Source organism: Halichoeres trimaculatus, unplaced genomic scaffold (genome assembly GCF_033239565.1).
Source record: "Halichoeres trimaculatus isolate MK-OKI-2021-1 unplaced genomic scaffold, fHalTri1.1 fHalTri1_scaffold_19, whole genome shotgun sequence".
Lineage (NCBI taxonomy): Eukaryota > Metazoa > Chordata > Actinopteri > Labriformes > Labridae > Halichoeres > Halichoeres trimaculatus.
In genome coordinates, this window is record NW_027437197.1 from 18,096,626 (window position 1) to 18,110,947 (window position 14,322).

At 41.4% G+C, this 14,322-nt stretch overlaps 1 protein-coding gene across 6 annotated transcripts in view; it reads left to right on the forward strand.

The window, feature by feature from the left end:
• Nucleotides 1–14,322, forward strand: part of LOC141808922 (dedicator of cytokinesis protein 9) — an 85,793-nt gene that overhangs the window by 16,318 nt on the left and 55,153 nt on the right. For 2 of the 6 annotated variants that reach the window (XM_074695723.1, XM_074695724.1), the window contains exon 1: nucleotides 10,426–10,846. The exons of 3 other annotated variants lie outside the window; for them this stretch is intronic. In XM_074695723.1, the coding sequence (XP_074551824.1) occupies nucleotides 10,676–10,846 (171 nt within the window). In that variant the 5' untranslated portion in view covers nucleotides 10,426–10,675. Of the gene's footprint in view, nucleotides 1–10,424; nucleotides 10,847–14,322 lie in introns of those variants that run through there. One more of the 6 variants, XM_074695725.1, reaches the window with a different exon arrangement.

A 14,322-nucleotide genomic window follows, 5' to 3' on the forward strand; every position in this document is an offset into this window, starting at 1 on the left:
AGATTGTACTGATTGTGCATTTTGCAGTTACAGCGTCTACAAATGAAGTTAGCTGTGCTGTGTTGAGGACGGTGACACCTCTGAAGGAGACACCCTGCCTGCACCCGACCCCACCCTACCGCCACATCCCCTTCTCCTCAGCTCGCACACCGCTGTGCAGATAAACAGCTCAGTATCCCTGACTTGACTTAATCTCCTTTTCATGTCTCCACTCTTACATGTCTAACAACACCATCCCCCACTCACGTAGCACGCTGTCAGACCCACTGGAGTGCCTGATTAGCCAAGAAAACCTCTCTGTTTCTTCAAAAGTTTCACACAACTGTTTGTGATTTCCCAGGAACATCCACTACTAAATATTTCCCTATCAGATCGTTCACGTCACAAACAAAAGCCTGGGATTGTTTGTAATACTTTTTTTAGTCTCTTGGCTGGCATCGTCTCAAGAGACTGACGCAAGACTCAAAATATGTCAAATCCATCTTTGTTGCTATAGTAGCCGTGCTGCACAAAACAGTATTAGCATGATCCTGTAGGCAGGTTGAAAATCCAGCTACAGAGACGAGATCAGCAGCAAATAGTGAGGTTTTATACTTTGCATGCTCTTCCTGACAGACAAATACACTTTTCAGTACTGAGTGTCCAAGTCAAGCTGCTCTAAAATTTTGATGTCTTCCTGTAACGTGTTTCCTCAGTCAGGAAGGGTGGGAGATTCAGGGAACGGGGTGCTGGGCACAGACTGAGGCAGTGCCCATAGATTTTCAAACAATAATACTTCAGAGGAAATTTCTCTGAACCACGCAGATTTCTTTTCACATGTAAACAAAGGGAGGTGTCATTTCTGTGTTGATTACAGTTCTTCTCCCTGGATTGATCCATGCACCTAAAAGTGCTCTAAAACTCTTAAACTCTATGATTTGACATTTTTAATTGCTTTAACATCCAACAGAAATGTATCTCAAGGATTGATGATAATTTCTGTTATCCTCTCAGTACTCTCATGTACATTACAACAAGAGGTACGAGTGTAAGGATGACCATCCAGCTTCTTGATTGTGTTTTTGGCGTCCCCAGAGAGCAGCACGGTGCAGTATTACATCTAAACCCACGACCACTTTAGCGGTGCAGGTGCACGGACATGCGTTTGTCTCCTCCTCCTCCGTCCTCTGTTTCCCCTGATTGTCAGCAGCACTCATTGAACCAGGCTCAAGAGGATTTCCACTGATTACTAACAAAGAGCCAACTGAGATTAGCTGATCCTTAAAGGGCTCTATGCCACCCCACCCACCCATTAACCCAGTCCCATCCCCCCTGTCTTCAAGCCTCAACCTCACCACACTACAATGTATTTTTAGAATTTCTCAAATATGCATTGATTTGCTTGATTTCCTGAACTGTAATGCTGCTTTTTGTATGATCCCGTCTTCTAATGTCATTTCCTGTTTGTTCGACTCTCACATTAAATCCTGTCTCATGCTGTTTTACAGCTAAGAGGCTGAAAAGGTTAATCTCCCCCTAACTACATCTCAGATTGGGTTTATATCTCCCTCTCAGAAGTTACTACTGACATTATACCACAGTGACTTCCTGCACTTCTTGCGCTCTTCCTTTATCTGCTGTGCTGCATGCTCTCCTCCTGTGTGTGAAATTGATTTTATGGTTTGAGATCATTTCCCACTTGCTGCTTGAACAGGAAGCAGAACATTTGGATTTAATGGTTAACGAGTGATGACTTAAACAGTTAATGAAGAAACTATACTTACAGTGCAAGTTAGCCGTTAATGACTGATGAGAGCTTTGTTATTAACGTGACTTAACATCATTACCTCCACTAAGGAGGTTATGTTTTTGGGAGAGTTTGTCTGTCTGTGAACAACATAACTCAAAAAGTAAGGAACTGATCTTGATGAAATTTTCAGGTAACGTTCAAAATAGGATAAGGAAGAAATTATTTAATTTTGGAGGTGATCTTGATCACCGTCTGGATCCAGGATTTTTTTAAAGGATTCTTTATCATTGTGAGATAGGGCCGTTTTCACCATATGTGTATATAACTCCACCATAAATGGTCGGATTGCTTTGCAAAACAATACAAGACAAGGTCACCATCATTTCTGACAGATGTAAAAGTATGATCCAGATTCTGCCGGTATTCTGGATACTGAGATCCAGAATATGAAATATGTACTGGTTCATCATCATTTTCAACACTGTCAGGAAACAAATTATCATACAAACCTGCAACTAACACCAAATTGTAGCAGACAGTCAGCTGAAAGGGAGTATAACATTAAAGTAGGACTAAAGTGTTGGTGATAATCACAATATGCTTGGTGGAGGTCTGTGCTCTGCTTTTCTAGTTTATCATGTAAACTGAAGCCTTCCAGTACAGGTATATAAATTCAGAACCATGGCTCTAGATGTTTGTGTGTCCCACAGTCTGAAGTGTCTCACGATTTGTGTTCACTGCCTTTAAAACTCTGTCAAACCTGCACTTGACTGACAGTGTGTCTTTCCTTCCCGTGGCCTCATGTCAGACCAGTGCAGGCTTGTTTCAGGATGTCTCAGCGCTCAGCTTCCATGGTGCATGTCAGAGCCTGACCATGATGACATCACGCCCCCAAAATGTGCTCCACGTGGGAACCGGTCACTGACCTGTCGAAATCCTACACAAATAGTGACGATAGTTTGTGAATTTAGGAACGTTTCTTGACTTGCAAGAAAAAACAGGACTCTTGGTGATTCAGTTTCCTGCTCCTGACTCAGTGTTGTCATAAAGCTCTTATTTATGTAGGGATTAGATTAAATTTTTAAAGCTCCAGTTTAAAGTTACGCTCATTTTTCTGACTGTTTTCCCATAAAGAACAGATTGTGTGCGATCACTTCTTCTTCCTCTGTGCCAGCTCTCGTGTCGGGGATAATTGTTTCCACACAGACCTGCGTGGAAATGACACGTGACAAACAATGGCAGCTTTATATACGCAGACAATCTGACCACGTGCAGGGAGATGTTCCCTTCTGTTTCTATCTCAAACATGTGAGTTTCTTTAACACTTTGCTAAAATATTTCTTTGGTTTTGTCTCTTTTGTTTCATTTCTTCATATATTTTACAAACAGATTTGCTGCCCAAGACATAAACAAACCTGTACAATGGTTTAATATATCATCTTGTGCCTGTAGGTGGCAGTAAAAGCATGCACACTCTGTTATATGCTTCTTCATTGTGCCTCTAAGGAGAGCTTTGTGTGCACACATCTGGATAATCACTTTATGACGGGCTACTTTAGCTCATTTGGGTCAAATTTGATAGAAAATTGAGTTGTTTTCAGAATGACTTATAACTTTAATCCACCTTGTATTTGTTTTCTTGTGTGCTCTGCAGCAGTTTATCATTCAACCTTAAAGCCAAGGCGACTGTATTTCATTAAAAAAAAATGGAGGGTAGGTTTTGAACTCACAGTTTGATCAGTTTACTTGGAGCATGAGTAAGCAAGTATTATTTTATAGGATCACTCTGTGTTGTGTTTGTTGAAGCCAAATACAGTTGGCGTGGTGTAACAGGGTGACTACAGGCCCTCGGGGCTTGGCTCCAGTTCAGACCATCTCTGCTGGAGCTGCAGTGAGGGCTGTGGAAAGGCACGGCTCAGTTAGTACCATGTATTAATGATAAACTCAACCCACTGCAGAGACCTCACTGCAGACCCAACAGAGCTGCATGGCATGTGTGTGTGAGTGTGTGTGTGAGTGTGTGTGTCCCTGGTTCAACATTTAGTTAATCTGCATCTGGCGGTCACACAACAAAGAAAAGGAAACGGTACCCCTCAGGAAAAATGGGTCATTTCTTTTTCTCCTGGGATAAATAAACAGTCCCAAAATACCAAGTGAAAGGAAAAGGATGTGGGCCCTGTTGGATTTGGTTTGTAGCATTTAAAGAGGGACAGGACAACCCGGTGTCAACTCCAGGTCAGAGAAAGACTTAAACTGAGTCAGAGTAAGAGTTAAATGGAAAAGTTTTTCTTAGAAATTCATGTGATTGACTTTTCACTTTTACCACATCTAGGTATAGTGAATGTGTTTACATGACTTCATATAGATGAGCAACGGCCAGGATATTATCCTTTCCAAGTCATCTGAAACTGACAGTGAAATGTGAATAGACATGGTAAAAGTCTATCTGTAATCACTGCATGAATTACTAGTTGGCTAAACAGTTTAATTTCTCTTTGTCAGCCTGAAATGTCTGTCATATGTTGTTTCTAAGCATTAGCACACTGAGGGTTGTTGCTAGGGATACTAAGGATGTCCCTATACAGATTTTTTGACTTCCGATCTGATCTGATTTTTTATATGTTTTGCCAATACCAATCCGGTAGCGATACCTGCAATTTCAGATCCTTAAAAATAATGCAACCAGTATTACGTACATATCCTTTTTTTATTTTGCTTTATAAAATGAACTGTTTTGTAACCAACTTGCTCTCTCAACCAGGTCGTAATAAAGGGCTAAATAACAATAATAGTAAAAAAGAAATAGCATAGATACTGCATAGTTCAAAATCAAAAAACATAATACAACACAATTTAACAAAAGAAATAATAAATAGTCAATAAATTAAGACAAACAGGGTGTACAGTACAGTACAGTACAGTACAGTACAGGGAGATAAACATTACTATTTTGACAAAATATAAAGCCGTGTCTTACATTCTGTCAAATTTAATGACATAATACTACTCAGTTTTACAAAAGAAATAAGAAATAGTCAATAGTTAAAGAAAAAAACCCCTCAAAAGTGTGCGCTAAACTTTGTACACAAAAAATACCGACCTAGAAAGTGTAGAGTACAGGTACATTTACAGCAGCTGTAAAGTGTGACGATGCTGAAAAGGTGAGAACTAAATCGGTCCCGATTACATAAAAAAATCGGATGCTATCAGATCCTCTAAAAATAGCCATATCGGGTGTCCATACTGGTCAGTGTATCTAATCGGGACATCCCTGGCTGATACTGATAATAATGATCTACGACCAAAACATAAACAAGTACAGACAGCATCTTTCAGTGCTAGTAGCTTTGCTAACCAGTGTGACATGGCCTCAGTGATGCTTTGTTTAGTTGTGTTTGAGTGTTTTCTTATCTTTAGTGTACTCTATTAGCCAGAAATTAAACAAATAAGAAATCATTTATCAAAAAAGTTGATTAGCCGCTTCAGAACATCCCTCATCTGAAAGAGCAGTTATTTCAACTCAAAGCTCAATAAATTAGCAGAATTACTCTTAGTATAGAGATTTGTCCTTATTTTGAGAGTCATAGTCCTCATTGTTTCAGCTTGTTTCATTATTTTGATAGAGTTTGTCAGTACAACAACTTACTGGATCATTTCTTTCAACACATTACAGAAAATGAGTTGCAGTGGTTTCCCATCAGGCTTTGTGTCTGGGTATTTTGGGGGTGTAATGTAAACTTGGCATCTAAAATGTGAAGCTTTTGGATTGTTGAAATTCCTGGCCTATCTTTGTAGGCCACCCACGTGTACAGCTGAGGACTAATATACTCGCGTAACTTCTCAAACCGATCCCACTGAGGAACTTTTCAAAGGTCTGACTCTGGAGGGAAGCTCAAAACTTTCTCAAGACTTAAAAGTAAAACTGAGTATATGTCTTTGAACTTCACAGGGTATCAGGGTTACTCTCATTGTAGAATACCCACAACAAAGACCAGGTTTTGGTTGCGTTTGGAGGACGCTGGGCAGAAAGGCATGGCTTTGTTATGACAGGGTTTACACGCACACATCAGCAGGAAACAGCCACTTCCCTTTTGGAGTCCCTGGAGAGCTCCAGCTGAGAACCAGCCTGTTTTATCTGTTACTGCTGGAAATATGGCTGATGTCACTGTGGTCCGCTGCCTCTCCCTGGGCAAACACACACACATTCACACACACTTCATCCTGCAGAGCCCCTCAGCAGACCCTGGGTCTGAAAACACGACTTGACCTTCAGCTTGAAGAGGCTCCTCAGATGAGATGCCAGCTCCTCTTTAACTCCCTCTACTCCTCTAAACCGCACAGAGACGTCACTGTCTTTGTTCTGTGAAGGACTGTGGAGCACTTAGTGTGAAAGGGAAAACTCAAAGCTGACCCTGCTCTGTCCACATGTGCTGCTTTGATGTTGTTATTCAGCTCCACCCGCCGCTCGCTGCTAACAGCTTGAAATTGCTGTATTAGTGTAAGTGGTGTTATTTTGGGGTTAAAGCAGGCCAGAGGTAGTGTCCTCATGCAGCAGATGTTGTGAGTGTGGCTGATGGCTCCTGCAAGACATGCAAAATATCCCCATAGATCCCAGGAACAGTAAAGTGAGTAAATTTGGTTGTGGCCGCCTGTTGCGGCAGCTCTCTCTTCTTTGTCCATTTCTTGTGATTTTTTTGTCTCTTTTTCGCCGTCTCTGCATTTGAAGTGGGTCATTACTTTGTATGGCTCATGGCTATTTTTGCTCCTGTGTTTGTCTGAAGATTCTACATGCAACCATGGCCACATTGTTTTCATGTGAAATCAGCTGTTAGCAGGCTGTAGCATGTCAATGCTAACTGGTGCAAGGCCTGATGTTTCCCCACAAGGTGAGGAGAAGGAGGTGAGAATGACGTGCTGGTTCTCAGGTGTGAGCTAAGAAGTGACGACATTGACCTGTCCGTCAATGCATCGTTATTGGGAACTTAAGATCTATCTCCAATAAGATGGACGAGCTAGCTGTGCTAACCTAGCAACAAAGGGAATACCAGAAGGCAGAGTAGCATCATGCTATTCACTGACATGGCTAACAGAGCTCACACCAGACACCAAAAGCTCAGTCCTGGACCCTGTGGAGGTGGAGGCTGGCTGAACTGGACAATGATGGAACAGCTGTCAGCATCTATTTTCTTATGGGTTTTTTTGCACTTTCTAGACAATTTCTTACTTTTGTTTTCTCAGTTGCTGTGACTCCTGAATTTCTCCTTGGGGATAAATAAAGTATTTTTTATTCTATTCTATTCTATTCTATTCTATTCTATTCTATTCTATTCCAGGAGGTGCAGCCCACTGTGAGAGTGAACCCCGACTCATTTAGCAGTCTGTCACATTGGCTCTTATCTCCTCTGCAGCTGCTTCAGGTTTTAGCAAAGCTGCCACATCCCTCTGAGGATGCTCATACTGGAAAACCCCCTGCTGAGAGTCAGCACACTTCTAAACCCCTCCCTCCATCATTTCAGCTCAAGATTTAGTGGCTGACACAGACCAACTGTGTGCTGCTGGAGGCTACAGTACCTCTCCATTTATCAGCTACAGACACACACAATACAGATGTACAAGAACCGTGCACTGGAGTGTGTCTCAGACAGAGGTGGAACATCAAAGTGTCACAGCATTAAAATGCTAATCTGTTTCTAAGAGATCTCTATTCTTCTCTAAAAGCTCTCATTGTGAGGAGGCGTGTTTCAGACTGACTGACTTGAGGGCAGGAGAAAGCAGGTCTGCTCCACCAATGACTCAGCAATCCTCTGTCTGGTGTCAATAATTCATCACCAGGGGAGTAAATTGTACGCCTGTTGCAGAATTCAGCGCACACTCACTCCAGCACACCTGGGGGTGTCCAGTCACTGCTTCTGCTGGCACCATGCTCTGTTTTGAACAGTTTTACAAGATGAGAAACAGGAGATATGGGAGGGACTGTTCTTGATAGAAGACAGGGATCCACAAGGTGTCTCTGAATCAGGCGTTTTGAAGTAAAATCCATTTTTAGAGCATTTTTAGAGGATTACAGGATTTTGAAGGCCTTGAATTGTGACTAAATGGTCCCTTTATTACTCCTTCGAAGCCATGTTACAGCCTGATTTGTAATGAAACCTGAAATTAATGACTTTATTTTATTTCATTTTATTTAACCTTTATTTTAATAATAACCCCCAATAAATCAACAATACAACAAGCTCATAAAAGTAAAACAAGTGCATGGGCTCATCAGCTGATCCTTGATCCTGGTTTTAAAATAGTCCAAGCTAACACCATTGTCCTGTTTCAGATGGCCTTGTAGCTCAGACCACGATGAAGGAGCAAAAACACTAAAAGCTCTGGTGGATGATGTAAGAAAAGTACATTTTCTATTACATTTACAGCTCTATCAAGCCATGCTGCAGTTTTGATTTGAAACCTTTAAGTTGCATATCATACCGTCTCCCCAGTGTTTCTGTTCTGTATGTTTTTATCAGATGCATGAATTTGCTTTGTCACGCAACTGTTGCTGCAAACTCAATCACCTTCGATGTTGTGTATTACCCTAAAACAGACCCCTGAAAGCAGAAAAAGTCAGAGCCCAGTTGGACTGTCTCAGACATGTCCTCGCGTGTAGAGGAAGAATCTGTGTCCTCAGGGTGAAAGATATACGATCACCAGCCGTCACTTCAAACAAAGTCCGCCTGCAGTCGCTTGTCATTGTCTGTTCACCTGTGGAGCAATACAGCAGCAGTATTTGACACGATTGATTTGTTGCAGAAGTGTCTAGAAGAAGTCTAGTCTCTAAAACAATAAAGCTCCCAAAAATGAGATATAGTGTATTGATTTGGCAGAGATGGGTCTATTACACTCATTCAAAATGGATTTACATTTCCACATTGACTAAACTAAGTAGATGTTCTACGTTTTGGCTGACTCATCCTAATAATCTGCACCGTCTCAGTCTCTGCAGAAGAAAGAGTGAAGAGAATCTGTTTCCCCTTTCGCCTGCACAAGCTCAAAAAGAGGATTTATGACTTTGCAGTTTTGCCCGTTTTACAGCTGATTGCTTCTTGTTATTCTATACAGTAAGCCTAAAATCCCTCTTAGCAGGGACAGGGGGATGAAGACAGGATCCAAGGTGTGAGAAAAGGGATACAACTAAAAGAGGAAATGCATTCCCTCAACAGATGATAGTCAAAGTCTCGTCGTCCCTCCCTAAATCACAGTTCTCTGTGACTGATTCCTCTGGATCTGCAGCTGCTCTCCTCCGCCTGCTCCTCTCAAACAGTCGAATGTAGTTCAGTGTGTCAAGCACTACTGAAATATTAACACAGCAGCAGTCGGGATTGTGTGCAAGCAAAAACCGTGATGTAAGGCAGCACTTTCTCCTAATGTGAGTGTGTGTGTGTGTGTTAGTGTCAGTGTGCCTGTTTACAAGAAGCTCAATCAGCACCTTTTAATGCTTTCTGATTTATTGGTCTTTAAAGGAAGTATTAAGATGGATGCATGCTTGCTTTTGCACCTGAGTTTTGCAGGTTAGCTGCTGCTGGTGGGGCTTACTGTATTTCAGCAGCTACATCGTGTGCGTGCCACTGTGACGAGAAGGTTTTCCCAGTGAGGTCTTTAGAGGACTCTCTGTGAAAGAAAGAGACAGGAATAAACAAGCCTATCATCTTGTACACAGAATTAGTCTATAAATATTAGATTAAAATGTTGATGTGCTTCCTGTTTTGTCAGAAACCTGAAATGAGAGATAGAAGGATTACACCTCCTATTTATTAATTTTTTGATTTAAATTGCACCTCTTCTACAGTTGTTACGGTCTTATGTCTTTCTGCATTCTGAGACATTTTAATCAAAGAGGGTTCAATCATTCCCTGGTTTTTCTGATTAAAATGTGTATTTCCACCCCCAGTATCGCTGTACTTGGCAGAGGTGCCGGCATGTGAACAAGCAGCAGCTAATCTTTAGCAGGGAGAAAAAATTAAATTTATCTCTTGACCCGAAAGGTTCAAATCTTGAATGTTGTGTCAGATCATGAGGATTTCCACCAGATGAAGATGTTTAAGTGGTTGTGTAATCCTTTTCCACATTTTTATTTCCTATTTGACATATTTAACTGAATGTTTTATGTTTTATTTTTGCAAATTTCCATTATAATTTGTTTTTCTTGCAACATATGCCACTGCCTTTTTCACCTCCATCCATTCAGTGATTCATCCACTTTTCTGACACTGTATCCAGACTGAACTAAATAAGCATTCAGCCATATTGCTATTTGCCTGACCATGGAATCAGACTCCCTCTGGATACACGACTGCATTCGCAGTAACCCATTTATTTCACTATAATTCATCCGGCTCCCCCAAAGGAGTCTGAATTTGTGGAGTAAAATTTAAAGGGATTAATCCAGTAACTCATGTGTAGCCAAATCTACAGTATGCAAATGCTGAAATGAATGAGAATCTGAAAACTGGAAGGGATTAGGAAAATGCACATGGTGGCTTAGAGGAGAATGAGCAAGTGAGACAGATGCACACACGAGCTCACTCTGCACCGAAGCTGCAGGAGAGCTCTCACAGCATCCTTCATCCCCCCATCCCTGGCTCTCTGCTCTCCCTATCTCTCCTCCTCACTGTAACTCGTCTGCTGACTGAGGTTTTCCTGCAAACACAGGCTGGGGAAGCCAGGAGTTACAGTCTCCTCTTCTTTTTTTTTTGGAGCGTGCATGAATTCACTCCGCTGCTTTCTTCACTTGGCTCCCCTCTGGAGCCTCTTTGCCTGGACTCCAGCGCTCTCCTCCTGGGTCAGATAGCTGAGGATTTGCGGGTCAGAGTCACATCATGGAGCAGGGGAAAGCAGGGGACAGTCAGGGAAACTGGGTCACAGGCGGGCTCTCCTGACTGATGCCTGAGCGGACCTTGAGGAATGGGGTGCACCACCAGCACGGTGGTGTTTGATGGGCTGCGGACAGTGTTGGAGAGGAACTGCAGCGGCTACATCTGTAAGGGAGCAGCTGAGCCCATCGGGCCATCTGAGGCTGAGCGAGCGCTGAGCAGGAGAGAGTCGCGTGTGCTGCCAACACCGCGGGTGCTAAAGGTGTGTGTTTGACTGACAGGGTGTGAAAGGTGTTGTACTTTTCATCACGATCAAACTGAAAGCTGATATACAGACTTAACATTTCCCATTCATCTTTTTATATATAATGTTTTGGATACTTTTGTTTATGCAATATCAGATTATAGTAGAAATTCTACCAAGGACTTCACATTAATGGTTCCTTTTAGCAACTCATTTGTCAAAATTAGGATGAAAATGACAAAATCTTCACATTTTGAGAAACATGGAAGCAGAGCAAACACTTTGCCTCCATGAACTGCATGGTCTTTAATCAAACACGTCCTATATTTTAATATAGTTTTATGCTCATCCACTTATTCACTGATCTACTTTTTATTCCTGAACTTAAATTAACAATAAAGAAAATTAGTTCAGTTAGGCTCCAAGCTAAATTCCTTTGTAACTGATCAAAAGGAGCCTTTAAAAAATTGCACAGCGCTCTCATGGAGCTGCTGGAGCATGAGAGTAGTGATAAGATTAATTTATGCTGCGGGCAAATTATATCAAACAGAGAAGAAGAGCATATCCTTACATTTAAGGGGCTGGAACAGAAAAGATTTCAATTATTTTGCTTACTTCAAGAGACATTTTAAACACTCATTTACACATTTTTACCCTGATACCCTTTAATTAGAAAGCAAAATTCACAAAAATGTTCCCATTGTGCATCCTTTTCCTCTGTAAGTAAAGCACCATTGATTTTTTTCATCCAATTTCCACTTATAAGACATCAACATGCAGGACATGATTCAGACTGATTTATTGATGCAAAATTACACCAAAAGAAGAATATTCACTGGATAAATGCAAGAATTGCAATAAAAATCATCATCCTCCCTTCAGATGGATGCATATGCATGCCTGTGTGTAAACAGTATGAAATGTAGGGCAGTAGGAGGCTGCATCTTGCCTCTCACTAAGCGCTGCACGGGTTAAAGCCTCTGTGTGGAGGGATGTGGGTGAGGGGTTGAGGAGTTGAGGGGAGGCAGGGGGGGCACAGTGAGCTCTGTGTCTGCTGGAAATCAATCACAGCTCTTCATCTGTGAACCAGCGGGCTTGGCAGAGCCTCGGCTGCTCCGTACCAGCTTGTCTTGCCCTTCTTGTTTGTGTTGACTCACTGCACTGCGCTCTGTGCATGTGTGATGTCTCTTTCCTGTCGCCTGTTCATCAGATTTGCAGCAGAGGAAGAGTATTCGCAGCTGAGAGCGGGGGAATTAGGTCAAGGGCATGTTTGCTTCTCCTGGCGACGGGATGGTCTTATCATGCAGGCGGGTTCAATTAATCCTCCGTCAGCATTTAGCAGTCTCACAGATCGATACTTAAGTGTGAGCACGGGAGGTGATGTGCTTAACCACATATCTGTCAGAGTTCAGTTGTAAGGAGCTTTAAAACCAACAAATGGCCATAAAAGGTTACACGTTCATATCATATTAAACCAGAAAAAACATCCATTACTACTGTCGGTTAAGCAATACAGGGTTTATTGTTGGAGCACATGAACTCGATGTCTGACAATTCAACTCTGTTTTTCCAGCGGGTCATTAGTTCAGAGCCTTAATGATAGAGGATTGGTTAATGGCAGGATATAAACTTATATCCACTCAAAAACAAACAGCTCCATGGGAGTTTGCTCTCTTTATAACATTTATAAATAATTAAATGTTAATTTGTTTTCTTTGCTGTTATTTCACTGATTGCAAAAGCTCTGCCTTTTCCTTCCTTGTGGAGACTCGTATTTGATTCTCCTCAGGAGACAAATTTAGAATAATGAAGTTATGTGTTTGCCGTTGTAATCACAGACTGGAGCTAAAACTTGGATGGAGCCACCGTCTTGATTTACTTTAGACTCCTGCTATTAGCAGGTAGTTGGTTATAGGTGTGTTAGAAACCAGTGGCAACAAATTTGGAGAAGAGATTGAGCTGAGGAAAGAAAAGTTGTTCTCCATAACGTGTTTTCGTTTAGTGGTGTTACCTACAAATTAAAATGTATTTTTTGGATGTAGACAGGAGGGTTTTTCTAACTAGGAGCTAAAAAACCTTAAATCAAAGTATTTTGATAAAACAGGGTAAGGGACGGCAGTGGCTCAAACTTGGTTTGGTGATCCAAGGGTCGTTCGTTCAAGCCCAAAATTGGGAATTGTTGCCTTGCCCTTGAGCAAGGCAGGTGTGCACTGAGAGTGCAGCTCCATCACTTTGACCTTGCTAGTCGTTGCATGTTTCTGTGCAAAAAGTGCTGTTTGTGCATGTGTGTGTATATATCTCGTGATTCAGAGTGTAAAAAACAGAATTTCTCCCAAGGGGATCAATAAAGTAAATCTTAGGATGTTTCATTTAGACAAAAGAGGACTGTGTTAAATTATTGAAAAGGGTTTGATATGTCAACTTTAGAGTTGGGTCTGCTTTTGTCGCCAGCTTCTACCGGCCAATCAAGGAACTGCAGTCCAGTACGTTACTGCGTTTATTTTCTCACTGTCATCGTTTTCCTTTCCCTTTAGTCCATCTGTTTGTAATTTAGTAACATCAAATGTCTGATCAGTGTTTATACATGGTTTTCATTTGCTTTCACAAAGGTTTCATTTCTTCGTAATGCGGCACAGAAGCACGGAGGTGTCTTTTACTTTTATCAGAGGAATGTTGTTGCAGGGAAGGAGGGGTGATGTCAGCTCAGCCACAGATAAAAGCACTTTTCATCCCACAATGTTTTGGGAGTGCATCTTAGACTTTTGATGGTTTCACTTTCAGTGAAGTATTCGTAAAGAGTAGATATTTTAGTGTTTATCTTTGGGGAGTTGATCGAGTACCGAGCAACATCTGCGTGTCACCAATGTCAACATTTTTTACAGATTAAATCCATTTAATGGTCTTAATTTTGAGGAAACTGGATGACTAATAATGACTGATACTGTTTGGAGTATGATGTGTAACATTCATGAATTAAGCATTGCAAAATGTTTATAAGTTGTTTTTTTTCAGCTGATACAAAGACAGACTTTCTGATATCTCTCGAAAGTGCTTCATTTTAAAGGTAGCCAACATGTTTTTTCAGCCAATACGACGCCCTCTTCCTCCTCCTCCTCCTCCTCCTTCTTCTCCATACAGCTGTTACGTCGTAGCCTAATGTATCTACAGTCAACACAGCATTTGGCCCCAACTTTGTTTTTCTTGGTGATTACTTCCTACTTTTGAGACATCTCAGCCATCCTGACGTTGCCTAAAGAAAGGCTATAGACGTCACAGTATTGATGTGTGTTGGTGTGTTTGTATGTGTGTGTTATTGTTCCATACTTGCTGACTGATACACAGGATCATAATGGTCCCATGCACTTAAGCTCATACTTAAAGATTTTCTGGAAGCTGCAGTTTGATTTTCACACAGATCTGCCTGCAGCATGTTTCATATTTAATACTGTTAGTAAAGTTTCAGTCTTCCTCTGATCAATAACGCTGTAAATTTA